Source organism: Vidua chalybeata, chromosome 24, assembly GCF_026979565.1.
Source record: "Vidua chalybeata isolate OUT-0048 chromosome 24, bVidCha1 merged haplotype, whole genome shotgun sequence".
In the NCBI taxonomy this organism is placed as follows: domain Eukaryota; kingdom Metazoa; phylum Chordata; class Aves; order Passeriformes; family Viduidae; genus Vidua; species Vidua chalybeata.
In genome coordinates, this window is record NC_071553.1 from 6,581,846 (window position 1) to 6,599,744 (window position 17,899).

Here is a 17,899-nt window from a genome sequence, read left to right on the forward strand (position 1 = left end):
CCGTTTTGGGCTGTTTCGGGCTGTTCCGCGGCCGTTCCGGGCTGTTTCGGGCTGTTCCGCGGCCGTTCCGGGCTGTTCCGCGGCCGTTCCGGGCTGTTCCGCGGCTGTTCCGCGCTGTTCCGCGGCCGTTTCGGGCTGTTCCGCGGCCGTTTCGGGCTGTTCCGGGCTGTTTCGGGCTGTTCCGCGGCCGTTCCGCGCTGTTCCGCGGCCGTTCCGCGGCCGTTCCGGGCTGTTCCAGGCTGTTCCGCGGCCGTTCCGCGCTGTTCCGCGCCTGTGCCCATCTCGCAGGGCCCGGCCCGCCCTGAGGCGGAGCCGCCGCCATCTTCCCCTTGCGGCGCCCCCTGGCGGCGCTGCCCGGCACGGGACCAGGGCACCTCTCGCGAGACTTCCCCTCGCGCCCCGCCAAGATGGCGGCGCCCAGGGAGGCGGCGGGCCGGCCCCGCACCCGGGACGTGCTGCTGCCCGGCGGCCCCTCCGACTTCGGCTCTCTCCTGCTGTCGCCGCCGGTGCTGGCGGGGCTGGAGGCGGCCGGGTTCCATCGGCCGTCGCCGGTGCAGCTGAAGGCCATCCCGCTGGGGCGCTGCGGGCTGGGTGAGCGGGCGGGCCGGGCGCGGGGCCGGGGTCGCCCCGAGGGCCGCCCTGACCCCCGGGGGCCGCTCTGACCGCCGGGGCCGCTCTTTGCAGATCTCATCGTGCAGGCCAAGTCTGGCACCGGCAAGACCTGCGTGTTCGCCACCATCGCCCTGGAGGCGGTGCTGCTGGAGAGCTCCGCCACGCAGGTGAGGCGGCCCGGGGCGCTGGGACAGGGAGCGGCTCTTCTGGGGGGATGTGGCACCGGGGGCCGTGAGCGGTTTAAATCCCCGCGGTTCGCATCACCGCGGCGCCGGGCTTAGCTCTCAGCGCCATCCTGCGGCTTCGGTCCTCCCGTTTAACCCTTGCCCCGCACAGATCCTGATCCTGGCTCCCACGAGGGAGATTGCTGTACAGATCCACGCCGTGATCACGACGATTGGCATAAAAATGGAAGGCTTGGAATGCCACGTGTTCATTGGAGGGACTCCTCTGAGCCAGGACAGAAGCAGGCTGAAGAGGTGCCACATAGCTGTGGGCTCCCCAGGTAGGGAGCAGCTTTGCCGTGGTTTGGGTCCCCGTGGCCCCGCACAGTGCTCCAGCTGGCTTGGCGGAGTTTGTTGTCATGAACGGGGCACAGCCTCAAAGGCAGCTCGGGAGCGCTTTAAACGTTCTCCCTTGGGCTGTTTGGGGTCCGGTTCGCGGAGCTGCTGGCGCTTTTCCCCCCGGCAGGGCGGATCAAGCAGCTGATCGAGCTGGAGTACCTGAGCACGGCCAGCGTGCGGCTCCTGGTGCTGGACGAGGCGGACAAGCTGCTGGAGGAGGGCAGCTTCCAGGAGCAGATCAAGTAAGGCAGAGCAGCCTCTGGGGCTGTGTGCTGAGAGCCTCGGGGGCCTTGTGTGAGTGAGTGCCCTGCTTTTGTCTCTCAGCTGGATCTACTCCTCACTGCCAGTCAATAAGCAGATGCTGGCAGTCTCGGCCACCTACCCCGAGTCCTTGGCTGCTGCTCTCACCAGGTACATGAGGGAGCCCACGTTCGTGAGGCTGAACCCCACGGACCCAGCCCTCCTTGGTAAGCAGATAAAGGCACTCACAGTGGCATGCTCAGCAAAGGATGAAGAGGAGCACACTAAAGCCAAAGCACGTGTCTTTAGAATGCATGATTTTTTTTAATTTCACCCCTGGGTTGTTCAGTTTATGAATATTGATTCCCAGTGTCGATGTAGTGAACCTTGAAGTGGAATGAGAAGGTCTTTAAAGACCTTTCCAACCCAAACCAGTCTGATTCTGTGGTATTTTTAAAATACCAGCGACAAATGGAACTCTCTGCTTTTTCTAGCCATTCAGAAATTTCCAGCCTTTTAAGAAAAACTTCTCCTGGAGGTTCTCATGTGTGTCTGTTTGCAGTTTCCCTTCAGCTGCAGTGCCACATGTTTACAGAACTCTGTGCATGTTTTTATGGCAGCCCCTAATCTGTTGTTTTGGTTTCCTGCTCAGGGCTGAAGCAGTACTACAAAATCGTGAATTCCCATCCCCTCCCACATAAAACCTTTGAGGAAAAAACCCAGCACCTGCAGGAGTTGTTCAGCAAGATTCCTTTCAACCAAGCCTTAGTCTTCTCAAATCTGCACAGCAGGTAATGCGTTTGCAATAACAGTTATATATAACAAAACAACAAATACCTGGACAAAGCCTGTTTGAGGGCAGTGGCTGTAATGCCCAGCGTGGAGAAAGTCATGGGACCTGTGAGGTCTCAGAGCAGTCTGCAAACTTCAGCTCTGAAATACAGCCTGAGGAGTGCAGTGTGAAATACTGACAATATCAGAGTGCAGTCCTTGGCTGTAGAGAATAACCTAAGAAGTGGCAGGTGTTGTAGCCTGGGGTTTTATTTCCAGTTTTCAGTGTGTGTGTTCCCTCAGGGCTCAACATCTGGCTGAAATACTGACATCCAGAGGCTTCCCTGCCGAGTGCATTTCAGGTAAATCCATTCACAGTTTTCTGATTCCACTGAAATTGTGCATAAATGTGACCTAAAATAGCAAAATATGTCTTAAATCTTGCCTTCCAGGGCCTCTGGTTAAATGGCTGAGAATAGCATTTAAATTGTCATCGGTCTTTTAAGACTCAGTCTGCAAGAAAAAGAATTTTTTTTTGCAATGAGTGACCTGAGTTTTCCAGTTTTGTTAGTTCCTTCTTTACTCATTTGGGGCTGATGTTTGAGGAAGTTTCTAACTTATTCTGATGATACAAAGCAGTGTTTTCTAGAATGTGAGGGGCATAAAGATGAAGAATGTAACCTGCTTCTAATTTTTATCTTCCTAGGCAACATGAATCAAAATCAGCGACTTGATGCCATGGCTAAATTAAAGCAATTCCACTGCAGAGTTCTGATTTCCACAGACTTGGTGAGCTTTTACTGCTTTCAAACAAGCTTTTTACAGATTCTATTTCAAATTTATTAACTGCTCTGCAAATTTTACAGCATGCAGGGGTATTGCACATAAAGTTACTTCAGAGGATTAGATTTGGCTTGGAATTGGAGAGGACATAAATGTGCTGATAAAGCGCCATGGGCTGTGACTTATTTTCACAGTGGGGCTCAGAAATCACCCCCATTCCTCATCTGCCTGCCCGTGGCAGGGGCTGGAATGAGGTGATACTTTTAGGGCCCATCCAACCCGAGCCATTCCGTGATCTGGCTCAAAACCAGCTGTCAGTTTATCAGTTGCTCTGCAGCTAAAAGCTGCTCTGTGGGCAGTGTGCTGTGAGTGCCAGACATGTTGGGGTGACCCTGGCATGTTGGGTGACCCCACTGTGGTCCCTTCCAGCCTCCCTGGGCTCCTGGATCTTTTCCAAGCTTTGTGGAGTTACTCAGCTCTCAGTGCCCTTTTCCCCTCCTCCCTTCCTGCAGACGTCTCGTGGAATTGATGCTGAGAAGGTGAACCTGGTCATCAACCTGGACGTGCCCCTGGACTGGGAGACCTACATGCACCGCATCGGCCGTGCCGGGCGCTTCGGTGGGGCTGAGCTGCTGGGCTGAGCTCTGCTGGGCTGAGCTCTGCTGGGCTAAGCTCTGCTGGGCTGAGCTGCTGGGCTTGGGCTGAGCTGCTGGGCTGAGCTCTGCTGGGCTGAGCTCTGCTGGGCTGAGCTCTGCTGGGCTGAGCTGCTGGGCTTGGGCTGAGCTGCTGGGCTTGGGCTGAGCTGCTGGGCTGAGCTCTGCTGGGCTGAGCTCTGCTGGGCTAAGCTCTGCTGGGCTGAGCTGCTGGGCTTGGGCTGAGCTGCTGGGCTGAGCTCTGCTGGGCTGAGCTCTGCTGGGCTGAGCTCTGCTGGGCTGAGCTGCTGGGCTTGGGCTGAGCTGCTGGGCTGAGCTCTGCTGGGCTGAGCTGCTGGGCTTGGGCTGAGCTGCTGGGCTGAGCTCTGCTGGGCTGAGCTGCTGGGCTGAGCTCTGCTGGGCTGAGCTGCTGGGCTTGGGCTGAGCTGCTGGGCTTGGGCTGAGCTGCTGGGCTTGGGCTGAGCTGCTGGGCTTGGGCTGAGCTGCTGGGCTGAGCTCTGCTGGGCTGAGCTCTGCTGGGCTGAGCTCTGCTGGGCTGAGCTGCTGGGCCTGAGCTCTGCTGGGCTGAGCCCTGCTGGGCTGAGCTGCTGGGCTTGGGCTGAGCTCTGCTGGCCTGAGCTCTGCTGGGCCTGAGCTCTGCTGGGCTTGGGCTGAGCCCTGCTGGGCTGAGCTCTGCTGCAATTAACCTGCCTGCAATTAACTCTGCTGTGTCCCACAGGCACCTTGGGGCTGGCTGTGACCTACTGCTGCCGTGGGGAGGAGGAGAACACCATGATGAAAATTGCTCAGAAGTGCAACCTGCAGCTTCTTCCTCTGCCAGGTGGGCTCTGTGCTGGGGCTGCAGCTGGGCTTGGTGGTTTCCTGTTAGTCAGAGCTTCAGACAAGCCCAGGGGCTGGTGTGTGGCTTCTCTGCTGGGGCTGCTTTGCTTTTAGCCCGTGTTCTTCACACTCAGCTCCTGACAAGTAGTGCAGAGTTGTTTTGTCTTGAGCAGCCTTTGGTCCCTTCTATGAAGGAAATGTTCTGGCTCTTTAAACTCTTCTGAGAATGGGAGGGGTTGCTTTGTGGCCCTCACTTGATGTCTGACATGCAGTTTTGAGAAGCTTCACTTGGGTACTTGTGTGAGCTCCAGAGGGAAGGATGCCCTTGACTGAGTGGCTGCTTGTTTCTCTTCTGTGCAGAGCCAATCCCTCCTGGAATGATGGAGCAGTTTGAAGATGGGCAGGTAGAAGTTAAACCTGCAATACCCAGGGGTCCTGTACTGACCTGTGACACTGTGTGTCCTGAACCAGAGCAACCAGTGCTGCAGCCTGTCCAGAATGGCTTTTCAAACATACCTCAGCCTCCCTCTAACCTTCCAAGGGATAATTCTTCTGTAGAAAGGCCAAAAAAGACTCAGAAGCAAAAACAGATTAAAAAGTGCACAAATCCTGCAAATGTAGAGAGAAATGGAGCCCCCCAAACTTCCAGCTGTCGCACAGAACAGAGGAATCAAGTCAAACCCATCTCCAGGATGGATGGACAGCACAGCACTCAGGCTCCAGATGAGGAGGCCTTAAAAAACAATCTTCCCAAAATTCCATGCTTGTCTTCTTTCAAAACCCAACTCACCAATCCCTGGAGCTTCTCGGATTTTGTTGAAGATTATGAGTATTTCATTAAAGAAGGGTCAGAGAGAGAGGTGGAGATTTTAAGAAGTTACTCAGGCCCAGGAGAGCAGCGTGGGCTGCCCAGAAATGGGGATGTGGAGTGGGAAGAGATGGAACATCACCCAGAGGCAGCAGCAGATGGGGCTGTGTCTGCTGACAGCGATGGCTCGGAGAGCTCCAGGGAGTCCTTTAACAGCAGGGCCACTCACTCGGGCTCTGAGGCCTTTCCAGGCACACAGGAGCCACGTGCTGTGCCCCCAGCACGGCGGGGCCGGGCCGCTCTCTGTCCCACACCAGAGAAGCCCCGGGAGCCATCCCCCGGCCCAAGGCAAAACGGAGTGACAAAGAAAGTGCTGAAACAAAATGCTAGACACAAGAAAAGCCACAAGCATCAACTCTCCAGTCCTGCCACGAGCAGAAGTGAGGAGGAGCGGAGCTGCAGCTCCTGGGATGATGCTCCACACGAGGGCTGGAGTTCTGAGGAGTACTGGAGGTGTTACTACGACGCCTGGCAGAGCTACTACGCAGCCATGTCTCACTACAGCAGGAGTTACTGGCAGTTCAGCTGCATCAGTGCCTACCACATCAACTCAGTCTATCTCCAGGAGCTGCTGAGAGATGGGGATTGATGTCCTGGTGCTGCTGGCTGGGACCAGGGCTGGCCAGGGCCTGTGGCAGCAGTGCTGCTCTAAGGGACACTGACAAGAGACAGATGCTGTTTGAGATGGAGAAAAATGGGGTCTTTTTATAAGCAGCTGTGTCTGGTCAATGTTTTACACAGGTCCAGTGGTGGTGTTACAATTTGTTAATAAAAGGAAAAGAAAGACAGCTGGATGCTCAGTTGGAATCTTTACAATCCAAAGTAAAAAAAGGATGATAAAAGGGAGCCATTCCCACGTAAGAAATGACAGGAGAAAATACAGAACAATCCCAGTGCTATTTCATGAAATCCCAGAGTGGTTTGGGTGGAAGGGACCTTAAAGTTCACCTTGCTCTACCCCCAGCCATGGCAGGGACACCTTCCCCTGTCCCAGATGCTCCAGCCCCAGTGTCCAGCCTGGCCCTGGGCACTCCAGGGATCCAGGGGCAGCCCCAGCTGCTCTGGGCACCTGTGCCAGGGCCTGCCCTCCCTCTTGCCTCCTTGCCTTCCCTGTGGCTGTCGGGTGAAGCTGAATTCCCTGTGAGGCTCCATGGTCTGTTCAAAGCTGGTGATGATCCCATTTTCTCTAATTCTCTTGGTAAACACCAGGCACTGATTATATCCCAGTGAAGTGGCAGAGTGAAACGAGCATCTCAATGCCTGTATTGCTAAATTAAATCCAGTTAATTAACACTGTATAAATAATATTTCTATAGCAAGGTGTGCAGCGGGCTGTGTGGTGGAGGATTTAATTATGTAGAAAATGTGCAGCAATCGTAATTGGTCTGTCCCTCTGGGTGCAACAGTATCAGACTTCCCACACTTACAGGAATGTTTAATTAGAAATGAAATTACCTATTACTGCTAAAACTAATTGATATTTCCTGTTTGGCTTGTACAGAGCTGTCCTGGGGCAGAAAAAGAGGGAGTGCTGGCTGGCTTGGGGTGCTGACCCTGGGTTGCCTCTGCACTAATTTTGAAAGTTTTTCTTTCTGTACTTTGTTCCTTCCTTACTCCCTTTGTGTCACACATGACTCCAGGGAGGGGGTTCCCCTTTGTCTGTGCCGTTGGAAAAGGCCAAGACAGCATGATTTTTTTTTCCCAAGATGAATTTTTGCAGCTTGTAACATTCACAGAGAGGACCCTGTAAGAGATGCACTTCAGTGTCTGCATTACTGCTGTCCTGTGACATCGCTCTCATTTCATTAATGATTGCTTGGGGAAGAGTTAATTAGTATTTAAATGCAACTCGAGTGGCCTAGGTCAACACCCAAAGTTCTCCAAAAGAGCCTCCCAGAAGGTTGTTAGAAGAAATGACAGCATCTGTTGGTATTTGTGGCACATACTCTGTTTAATCCGGATTGGATACATCAGGTACAGCAGTGGCACAAGACTCAATACTGTAAATGATATACAAGTTTCAACATATGCACTACAATTCCAAAAGAAGACAACAGGAAACTTGGTTCTTCTAGAAAGTTGTTCTCAAATGAAGCTACCTGCAGTTGTGTCCAGTACATTTTGTATCTGTCCTCTGACATTTGTAAAGCAAAGCCCATTTAAAGTACGAAAATAGAAAATAATAAGGTTGAGAGCTTCTTACAACATAGAACTCCTAAAGAAAACACCATTGCATTGGAATGCCATACTGGTTTATCAAAAATAGACCATCACACCGTTTTTAGAGACTTGGTTGGTCCAAGGAGCCCCTGGGAGCTCCCAGTGGTGGTTGAAGAGTGGGGAGCAGCGTTGGCTGTGGTGGGACCTTGCCCCAGCTGAGGCTCTGGAGCAGCACTGGTTGAACCCAGGGAGGGGAGGGACACACGGACACACAGAGGAACAGACTGGGAACACGAGGAGGGACTTCCACTGCTCTTTTGCTCCACCTGAAGCGCTTCTGGCACAGGTTCTGCTCCCTGAGCAGGGGCAGAGTTCTGGCACTCTGTCTCCACAATTCCCTGTGGCGTTTTGGGGTGTCATGAACTGAGCTCCACTTAGTGCAAGAGGAGGTGCTCCTTGCTCTACAGGACTGCCAGAGAGGTGAAATGACTTCTTCGAGGTCACTTAGTGACTGCTCAGGGAATCAGGAGCAGAACCCAGGCTGCTGGGGCTCAGCTCCTGATGCTCACTGCCTTCCCTTTGCTCTGACAGTTTTAGAAAGAGAAAATCACCATGGACAGCGTTTTTGGCAAATACAAAGCCTAAAATTTGGTCTCTAAACCCATGGATCTACTGCAGTTGGCTCCAAGTGCTGGAGAAAAATAAGTGCTCTAAACCAAAATACTGCAATAGACTGGATGGGTGAGTGATGTGGAAAAGGTGTTTTATTCACCTAACCCTAAAAGCAGAACTAAGTTTCTGGCTCAAAGCTACTGATGTTCACCAGCTCTGCACGAGTGCTGACTTAACTCTGCCTTAGTCCAACAGATTAAAATATTACAAAGTCCAAGGGATGTTGCAACACATAAATTATTATTATAGTTATTTTAATTTCCTGAATTTTCTTTACAATACATGTAAGATGCAACATGTTTGCAACCTCTTTACTTAAAAAAGCAAACTCTTGAAGGAAATTTGCATTCCTTAGCTGGTATTAATCTGATTTTCATGCACACACCTTAAGCTGTCTAGACTAGAATGACGAGTGCTGGGTTACAGGACAGGTGTATTAGCAACAGGTTTAGGTTAAACAAGTGGCATTGATTAAATTTGGTCTTTCTGGCCAATTAAAGAAAGATGTATTTTGAATTATCCATGAGGTTTATCCCGCACTAATGCCATGTGTGTTACTTAGGTTGTATTTTAAGGAAACTGAGAGCAAAAGGTGGCTTTTAGAAACAGTAGATGGAAGTCAAAGCCTATGTGTGAAAGGTATTTTTCATCATTTGCTGCCAGCTGGGTGTGAATCCTGTTAGCAGCTCAAAGCCAGGTGAGAAGAGAGGAAATCTATTGATAGAATAGGCTGAAAATTAGTGAAAATATTTTTCCTTCAGAAAAAGCTTTGGAAGGGAAATAAAATGCTCAGAAAAAGGAGTTGCTCCTTTGATATTTTTATATTGCTTTAGGAAAATCTGAAAAAATAATGCCCTTCCACTTGCTTTTTGTACAAAGAATCCATTTTTACCTCTTTTAAAGGAGCTTCTCTAGAACTATAAGAAGTCGCAGGGAATGAGAGGAGGGGAAGGCTTTGAGCTGCAGTGCCAGCACAGCACTGGTGTTCTGCAGGCTCACGGGGCTGTTCCAGAGCCTGCCCTGCTCCTGGGGCAGCCCCTGCCCTGTGTGGGCTCAGGCTCAGGTGGGGTGCTGGTAAGGCAGGCAGCACTGGGAGCACTGGGAGCACTGGGAGCACTGGGAGCACTGGGAGCACTGGGGGATGAGCCTCCCCTTCAGGTGAAGTTCTGCCTCGGGAGTTCTCAGGGGGGCTTGGCCTGTTCTCGGTGCTGTTTAAGGGTGCTAAAGGTTGGGGAAGCCCTTCTGCCCCCTTGGGTCAGGATGGGGGGATGTAGGGCAGCTCCCTGCTCTGCTGGGTGCACACCCTCCCCTTCCCCATTTCCATCCCAGGGATCCACTCCTGGAGGGACACGGATCCAGGCCTGCAGGGACGGGTCACTGTCCTGTCCCTGCGGGGACGGATCCCTGTCCTTCTAGGGATGGGTCCTTGTCCCTGCAGGGATGGATCCCTGTCCTTCTAGGGATGGATCCCTATCCTTGTGGGGATGGATCCCTATCCTTCTAGGGATGGGTCCTTGTCCCTGCAGGCATGGATCCCTGTCCCTGCAGGGGTGGATCCCTGTCCTTCTAGGGATGGGTCCTTGTCCCTGCAGGGATGGATCCCTGTCCTTCTAGGGATGGGTCCTTGTCCTTCTAGGGATGGGTCCTTGTCCCTGCAGGAGTGGATCCCTGTCCCTGTGGGGATGGATCCCTGTCCCTGCGGGGATGGATCCCTGTCCCTGTGGGGATGGATCCCTGTCCCTGCGGGGATGGATCCCTGTCCCTGCAGGGGTGGATCCCTGTCCCTGCAGCTCCTGAGGGTGCACAGTGCTCTCCTGGGGAAAACCCAGGTTTTCCACAGCGCAGTTCCAGGTGCTTTCGGAAGCTTTACTTGGGTGACTTCAGAGGATAAAGGGAGCTAATGGCTCCATTAAAAATACTTTTAGCCCTGTTCCTCTAGGCTCAGACTTCCTTAATTCTGAGTGTTTTTATCCCCTGAGAGCCTGTGCTGAGGACCTGGCAGCGTGGGGCAGCACCTGCCCTGTTCACGGCAGAGGCACAAGCCCTGGCTCCCAGCCAGGATAACAATTCCTGTTTTGTGGAAGAAAACAGAGGCCGTGGCAATCAGAGCCCAAGCAGCCAGCCAGAAACTCCTGGAACTGGTTTTCCTCATTCTTTTTAACCTCTTAAACGTGAATGTTATAGTGCCCTTTCCAAAAGGTTTGACTGACAGCGATGGAAAGCCCCAGCAGTGCTGTGGATGGGGCTGCCAGGGTGGCCATTTACAGGTACAGAGATACAGGGAAGTGCCTGGAGCACTCCACCCTAAATCAGGAATCAGAAAGGCAGCACCAAGAATCCATGGGGAATCCCTGACTGTAATTTTTAGTCCTGTTCCTGTCAGCATGGGGACATTTCACCCTCACTCTGTGCCAGTGGAGATGAGGTTGCAAAGGTGGCAAGTGGTGGAGAGCAAGGCCTCTGATCTAGAAGGGCAGGGGTGCTCAGATGATGACAGTTAATGAAAATAAAGCAAAAATTAAATTAAAACATCGAAAAAAACCTCAGTAATGGTAAGATTAACTGCAGTATAACCTCCTACAGGAAGCAGCAAAAGGCAGAGCATTTAAATCTTTTAAAACAGGACTAAACATAGTTTTGGGTAACATATTACAGCACTGGAATAAATGACTGGGAGCTGGTGCAGCTACTGGAGGCTCAGCCATAGCCCTAGGGTTCCTGGGATGTTGTAGGATTCTAAGGAGGGTTTGGAGTTAATGCATCAGCCATTGCTCACAGCAGGAGTGCTGCCAAAGCAGGGTGCAGCTCGTATGTGTAATCAGCAGTAATTATCTATACATGTATGTGTCTGTAATTAGTTATATGTGTGTGTATATGTGCAGATAAATATTACATCGGGAGAGGTTATGACAGACGCTAAAAAAAAAAAAAAAAATCATCCCTTTGCTGAAGCAGCCTCAAACACTCTTTGAGCTGTTCCTCTAACTCTGGTGTGGATAAAAATCCCTGCTCAGGACGGGATTGGGATCTTGCCCTGTTCCCTCCGGGCTTTGGGGGGAGTGCATGGGTCTTGGAGAGGTTTGTGCAGGACCAGGGGCCAGCCAGGGTGGGACAGGGCAGGGGGTGTTCCTCACTCTGCCCTTCGTGGATCCCCCTGGAAAAGGGGACTCCAGGAGGGCAGAGTGGCAGGAAGGAGTTCCTCATGGCAGGGGATCAGTTGTGTTTCAGGCCACGAATTTCCTCTGAGGATCCTTCCTAGGAAGGTGTCGGTGCCAGGATGAGGTACCTGGCAGCACCACACAGTGTTCTCCAGTTTTTGGTTAGCTGTTAGTTCATGATGAGACTTCTCCCAAACGAAGTGTGGAACTGTGGATAGAAAATGCTGTCTGTACCAACACATGAGCAAATGTTTTCAACCTCCAGTCCTGCTCCCCCTCCTCAGACAGATCCTGTGCTGGGCCTGGAGAGCTGAAATTGCTGACCTTGTCTATCCCCAAAAGCAATGCAGCCCAGGAGCCATGGACGGGACAACTGGAGCCCTAAGACTGTGAAAAAGCCAAATACCTCTCTGTCCATGCAAGATATTTGGCTCTGGGGTTAATTATTATCAAGTATAAATCCAGACATTATTTGGCTACTATTTACAACGGGTTACACGTCCAGTGCTAGCAAAGGAATTTCTCTATAGGAACCAAAAGGTAAAAAGCATGGGCATACATTACCAGGAACCTCTGTTAGACTCAGGAACGCTTGATGCAGTTGAGTTCAGTGCTTTCATTCTTTGCCATTTGTGTGCACAGTATTAAAAAAGAATCCTACCTTTTTTTTTTTCTTTTTAAAAATACAGAACTGTAGTCTAGTCACACTCTTACAAGTAAGTGATAACAAAAATAGAAAGCAGATACCCAGGTGGGACTAAAACTCTACTAAAGCCTGTCTTCTTTTTTTGTTGTTCTTGTTTTTGTTTTTCTCCACAAATATGTTTCCACAGACAATAATTAGCAGACAAACACACTGTTTGCAATTGCACTGTATTGACCTGAAAGGCGGGTACAAAATAGTCTAAATTGGGGATGGCATCCAGGGAGGGAGGTGTGTGTGTGGGTGTGGGTGTGCCCGGGGGGCTGGCACACCTGGGCTCCTGCTGGCCACCACCCTGGCAGGGCCGTGCCCTCGGGTGGCTCTGCACACTCACACTCACACACACAGCGATGAGGGGACTGCCGTGACAGGTGGCTTCTTTTGTCTAAATCTTTCCCTATAAAAGAAAAAAAACAAAACAAAAAAAAAAAAAAAGGTGAAATTTTGGTTGGTTTAAAGGTTCTGCTCCATGAAGAAAAAAAAAAATTCACAAAATCTATTGTTTTTCACCTTTTCAGTCATTTCCTCATGAATAAATATTATCCATTAAAAACCTTTAAAAAGGTGCTGCGATACACAGTGTTATGTTCCCGTTTGTCCGTGCCTCTGCTCGCCGCCGCTTCCTCCCTCCGCCCGTGCAGGTGCCGGGGCACGGCTCGCTCTCGGCGCGGCGCTCTCCTCCTGCAGCCCTTGCCTTGCCTTGCCTTGCCTTGCCTTGCCTTGCCTTCCTTCCCGCGGTGCCCCGGCAGCCCGGCCCTGCCCGGGGCGCTGCCCTGTGCCCGCCCGGTGGCACACGCCGGGCAGGGAGGCACCGCGGGGCCCCCGCCGCTCCCGGCCGGGCTCGGCTCACAAGGCGGAGACCTTGACGATGTTGGCGGTGGCCGCGCTGGGAACGTTCGTGCCCTGGCCGGGGCTGCCCGGGCCGGGTCTGCTCTCGCCCTCGGGCGTCAGCGCCGGCGGCGTGGGGATGCTGATGATGGCTGTGGTGATCTGGGCGGCTTTGCAGTTCGGTCTCAGCCCATCATCCGATTTCATGTTGAGGCTGGAACGACTAGAAAACAAATTTAGCGCTTGGCTTGTTTCTCCAAACGAGGCGGTAGAGAGGATGGGAACGGTTGTGGTTCTTAATCAGGATCTTATTCAGCTGAAATATTCAAAGACTCCACTTAAACATCCCCCTGTTCCTGCAAGGCACCATTTATGTCTACACAGATTACACCAAGCTTTGGTAATGTTCCCCCTGGTCAGGAGACAGCTTTTCATGGGGCAAATTGTTCTGTTTCCATTTCTTTCTTGCATAATTCTAGTTTATTTAAAATGACATCTAAATACACTGGCCTGTGTAGTGCATCTTTTCAGAGCACAGGTAGTTCTTTCTGAGAAAGATGATGTCTTTCTTGCATTTCAAATACCTCTTTCATATTCACCGTCCCTTGATCTTTTCTCTTTTATTTCTTTCTGCAGTAGTTTGAAGGATGTGACAGCTGGGAGCATTCTGATTAGATCTGCATCAATTGCATCCTATAATTAATTACAGGGGGAAAATGATAGGTTGATTTCTGTGCATCTGCACAGCTACAGGAGTCTGCTATTACCAGCCCAACATGTTCATTTTCGACACAAGGCCTGTCCTTTCAGAATGTAAAGCTCCCAGTTGGGAAGCTGTGGCTGCTGTTATCTCGGAGTGACTCACCCGGGGATGGTTTCTGATCCCTCAAACATCCAGGAACAAATCCCACTCCGATGCCTCGGGCACAAGCTGAGAGTGGGGCAGCCCCAGGGCCTGGGGGCTTCTGCCAGTGGTAACCAGTACAGCCAGCTGGTTGCATTCCACATGAAAAGTAACTGAAAAGCTTTTTTTTCTCTCTCCATCCTTGCCCAGTTTGGTAAGCAAGTGAAATAAGTGTTGACATTTAAAATATCACCGGCATCTGATTTAGCACCCAGAACAGTTGACATTCCCCTGAATTACTGCTTCAGGTGCTGGTTTAAAACATTGTCATATTGAAACTGAAAGAGCTGGAGACTTGTTTTGTGCTTATTCATTCATAATTCATGCTCTGAAATGCCCTTCTGGCACCAAGTAATCACTTGCTGCCCTAAAGGCAGCTTTGTTTCGGTTTCTACATCCCTCTGACAGGAGTGGGGAGAAGAGGAATGGGACATTCAAAACTAGCCCTGGTGCACAAAAAACTTATTGGGCTGAGGGGGATTTAGAAAGTAATTTAATATTTGCAGGAATTATACGGTGAATAAATGATTCTTTTTCAGCAATTTATGCATAAAATGAAATTTTAAACATTTTCCATGAAGGGACACTTTACCTGTGTCCTTTATGGCTTTTTAGGTCACAACTACTAAGACACCATTGTGAAATTCCTCTTATTTGCTTCCCAGTGACGCTTAGAGTGGCAACTTAGACTTTTGGACAATGCAAATCAGTGGAGTGTCCCAGGGAGGCCATCGGCCCTCCAACAGCTTTGGCTCACAGACACTGCTGGCCCACTGGTTTTGCCAACGTGCCCATTCCAGGGGAGCCTGTTCTGTGCCTACCACCCTCTGGGGAAGAACCTTTTCCTGATATCCCCCTTCCAAGCTGCACTGGAGTCTGCCTTTAACCTGCTTCTTCCCAGGAGAGCCGGGAGCCTTCCCTTGGGGCATCTCTGGGGGGGAGACGAAGATGCTGCCACCAGCCCCTGCCCCTGGCTGGAGAACAGCCCTGCCCGCCCTGCCAGCCCTCAGCTGGGCACAGCCCTGCCCGCCCTGCCAGCCCCTCACTGGGCACAGCCCTGCCAGCCCCACACTGGGCACAGCCCTGCCAGCCCTGCCAGCCCCTCACTGGGCACAGCCCTGCCAGCCCTGCCAGCCCCTCACTGGGCACAGCCCTGCCAGCCCTGCCAGCCCCTCACTGGGCACGGCCCTGCCAGCCCTGGGCACAGCTGGGCACAGCCCTGCCAGCCCTGCCAGCCCTGCAGCCCCCGCCTGGCACGGCCGGGCCCACGCCCCCGCGTACCTGGTGGTGAGGGAGGGCTGCTCGCTGCACTGGATGTGGATGGTGCTGAGCTCCTGCATGCTCCGCAGGCGCGTGGCCGGCACGCTGGAGTTGGGCAGGTGCGTGGTCTTCTTGTGGCGCCGCGAGCAGCAGGACGTGCTCAGCCCGTGGTGGCTGGACAGCGAGGGGCTCCGGGACGAGGGGTAGTTCTGCATGGAGCTCTCCATGCAGTTCTGCTCGAAGAGCTGCTCGTCGATGAACTCGTGGTTCTGGCGGGGAGAAGCAGAGCTGTCACCGCCGGGGACACGGCCGGCCCGGCGCTGCGGGAGACGCTCTCTGCCGCTGCGCCTGCCGAGCGCTGCCCCGGGCGGATCCTGAAGGAAAGGACCCTGCCCTCACTGCAGCCGGGGGAGACTTCGCTCCCCCGTGTCAGCAGGGAAACAAGAGGAGCTGTTGCAGCGAGAAAAGCGGGAGGGCGTCGCTGCTCACACGGCCTGAGCCCGTCAGTCTGCTGCGCTCAGGTCCACAGGGCTTGAATTTCTGCTCATCTTTTGTCTGGATTCCAGAACGGTCTCAAAAAGTCTGGAATGCCACGTGGTTATGAAACCCAAAAGGAGCTCACGCTCCTTTTCTTTATGCCTGAGGGCAGGACTGTATTTTATTTGGATGATCACCTGGCCACAGAACTTAATGCTTGCATTGGCTTTGGGTTCAAAGCACCCCTGCAGTGCATGAGCTGGGGGAATAAACAGCAGTGAAGAGGGGGAAGTGTTCAGGGAGAAGGAAATTCAGAAAGCTGAATCTGTAAAGAGCTTTTGTGGTAAGGAACAAGAAATCCTGAAAGAAAGAACTCATATGTGTGGCTACGAACACCCAGGTAGAGGGAACAGACCTCATCCAGACCCTGTCGGCTTCAGAAAAGATGGGAAACAAAAACAACCATGCTGAAGGCAGCCACCAGATCCCACTGGGACAAGTAACAACTGCCACAGGGAACAAGAGCACTGGAAAGCCAAAGGGAGCCACGTGCACAAACTCCCCAGCACAGGAGCAGACGGAGAAGAAAGCAAACACTGTCCAGACACGTCACAGAGACCACAGAGAAAACAGATCGAATTGAAAAGGAAATACCTTGATGGTGGAAGTTCGTACAGATAACAGGGGATCATCCACAAGATAGGACAATCCCTACGGGACAACATGCCAACAGAAGATAAAAACACAATTCATTGTCCATTCCAGCATCCAGAAGTTTAGTCCCAGCACTGCATCTCTCGCCTCAGCATTCCAGCTCAAGTTTGAATGGGCAACAGAACCTTCCTTCTCTCAGGCCCCTCAACCAGAACCCTTCTGACAATTCAGCTTTTGAGTTCATGGAAACAGAACAAAACCCAGAACAATGTTATTGCTTTGATTCTTTGAGAGCCAAAGGCAGAGGCCAACCAGGCTTCAGCTGCTGGTTCACAGATCACAGACTGGGATCGTTTTGATGTTGTGTCACCAGTGGGGTTTGATCAAACTCTGTGAAAACACAGAAGAAGGGTTTGGGTTGAAGGACTGGGCTCAAGGCACTCAGCACTTGGACAAAATAAGGCATGTGAATGTCCAGACTCAATCTGGGAGTTGGAATGAGAGGGGAAAAAACCTCCTTTTGTTTGAACCAACTCCATCTGCTGTGGGAATATGACAAAGTAATCTCTGTTGTGGCAGCTACAAGTACTCCAGGGTCACTTTGTCATCTGACACAGCAGATCTGTGACCATTCACAGCCACTCAGCTGGAAGTGTGTGCCAGTGACAACCCAGAGACCAGGCCAATAAATAATGTACTTTGAGAATCCTCTGCCTGCTTTCAGAAGGGTGAATTGCCCATTGAAACAAGCTTACAACCATGGTACATTCCTCATTCCATTCCTGCAACTTGCTCACAAAATGACTCTTCAGTGTTTAAAAATGCTTTTACTGCAAGTTAAATTTCCTGTTGCACGGTGTTTAATAGATTAGGTGAAGTGCAGGACCTCCACACAAACCCATTGCACTTTCTGGCCTGATAACTCCAGACCAGAATCCAAACCTGCTGTCTGATTTGGTGCTACACCATGGCAATAACTGGCCAAGAAACACACGAGGTAAAACCCCTTTGTGCAGATTCTCCTTCTGAGTTTTGATCAAAATTCAAGTATCACTGTTACTGCCACTGTTTGCTGAAAAAGAGGAGCAATTGGAACGTTTTCAGTCCCTGTGACTCATTGTCTGAGCAGCTTTGTGAGCTGGAAGTGGCCAGCCTTTGTCAGTGTGGCGGGCTGACAGAGCCAGGGCACCACACCCCAAATTAGGGCACCACACCCCAAATTAGGGCACACTTTGGCCCGTTACTTGCTCCTGAGAGATGGAGCAGCTCGTGCAGCGCCGGAGATGCTCAGCTGCCCTGCACGGGTCAGGATTTCTGTGAGCCCTTCAGAAGGACAGAACCTGCAGGCAGGGCTCTCAGCTTTTGTCTGCTTCAGCCAACCTGCTCACGTGTTCAAATGAAAGTGCCTTTGGGAAATACGGGTCGCAGCACCGAAGGTTTTAGGCAGAAAGTTTTAAACTGAAGAGTCAGGTTGTGAAATATCTGCTGGTAATGTAACATTGAAATAAAGGCAGGATGAGTTGTGTCAAACAAATCCAGTAGCCATCGATACAGGAAGAATCAGTTCCCTGCCCTTGGCACGGGGACCCTTAGAGCTCCTCGGGCTCAAGTCACTGTAATTAATTACTCAGCTTCTTCCAGTGTATCTCTGAGGCCTCAGTGCTGCTATTCCAGCACAAGCCAAACTATGGAAGTGAAGGTGATTTGTCTAAAAGAAACCCTCGCAAGTCAGAAATCAAAAGTACATTTGATGATGGATGCAGATAGAAAAAGG

General features: G+C 51.7%; 2 protein-coding genes across 3 annotated transcripts in view; one reads left to right on the forward strand and one right to left on the reverse strand.

Annotated features, from left to right (window-relative positions):
- The first annotated feature begins 240 nt into the window (after positions 1-240).
- Positions 241-7,426, forward strand: DDX20 (DEAD-box helicase 20). Its single transcript, XM_053963858.1, has 11 exons — positions 241-591; positions 685-779; positions 949-1,117; positions 1,303-1,417; positions 1,500-1,642; positions 2,068-2,206; positions 2,490-2,548; positions 2,893-2,975; positions 3,482-3,587; positions 4,341-4,442; positions 4,802-7,426. Exons 1-11 carry the CDS (start codon positions 408-410, stop codon positions 5,896-5,898), a joined length of 2,292 nt encoding a protein of 763 aa, XP_053819833.1. The 5' UTR covers positions 241-407; the 3' UTR covers positions 5,899-7,426.
- Positions 7,427-12,155: 4,729 nt separating this feature from the next.
- Positions 12,156-17,899, reverse strand: part of KCND3 (potassium voltage-gated channel subfamily D member 3) — a 105,221-nt gene continuing 99,477 nt past the window's right edge. Inside the window, exons 6-9 of one of the 2 annotated variants that reach the window (XM_053963860.1) lie at positions 16,126-16,182; positions 15,016-15,263; positions 12,864-13,053; positions 12,156-12,399 (exon numbers count right to left, since the gene is read on the reverse strand). In XM_053963860.1, the coding sequence (XP_053819835.1) occupies positions 12,388-12,399; positions 12,864-13,053; positions 15,016-15,263; positions 16,126-16,182 (507 nt within the window). In that variant the 3' untranslated portion in view covers positions 12,156-12,387. Of the gene's footprint in view, positions 13,054-15,015; positions 15,264-16,125; positions 16,183-17,899 lie in introns of both variants that reach the window. The other variant, XM_053963859.1, reaches the window with a different exon arrangement.

Bases quoted from the DNA above. Each gene is read 5' to 3' on its own strand.
- DDX20 (XM_053963858.1), top strand. From the start codon at position 408: ATGGCGGCGCCCAGGGAGGCGGCGGGCCGGCCCCGCACCCGGGACGTG. The intron at 592-684 runs GTGAGCGGGCGG...CGCTCTTTGCAG, and splicing joins GCTGGGGCGCTGCGGGCTGG to ATCTCATCGTGCAGGCCAAG. The intron at 1,118-1,302 runs GTAGGGAGCAGC...TCCCCCCGGCAG, and splicing joins CATAGCTGTGGGCTCCCCAG to GGCGGATCAAGCAGCTGATC.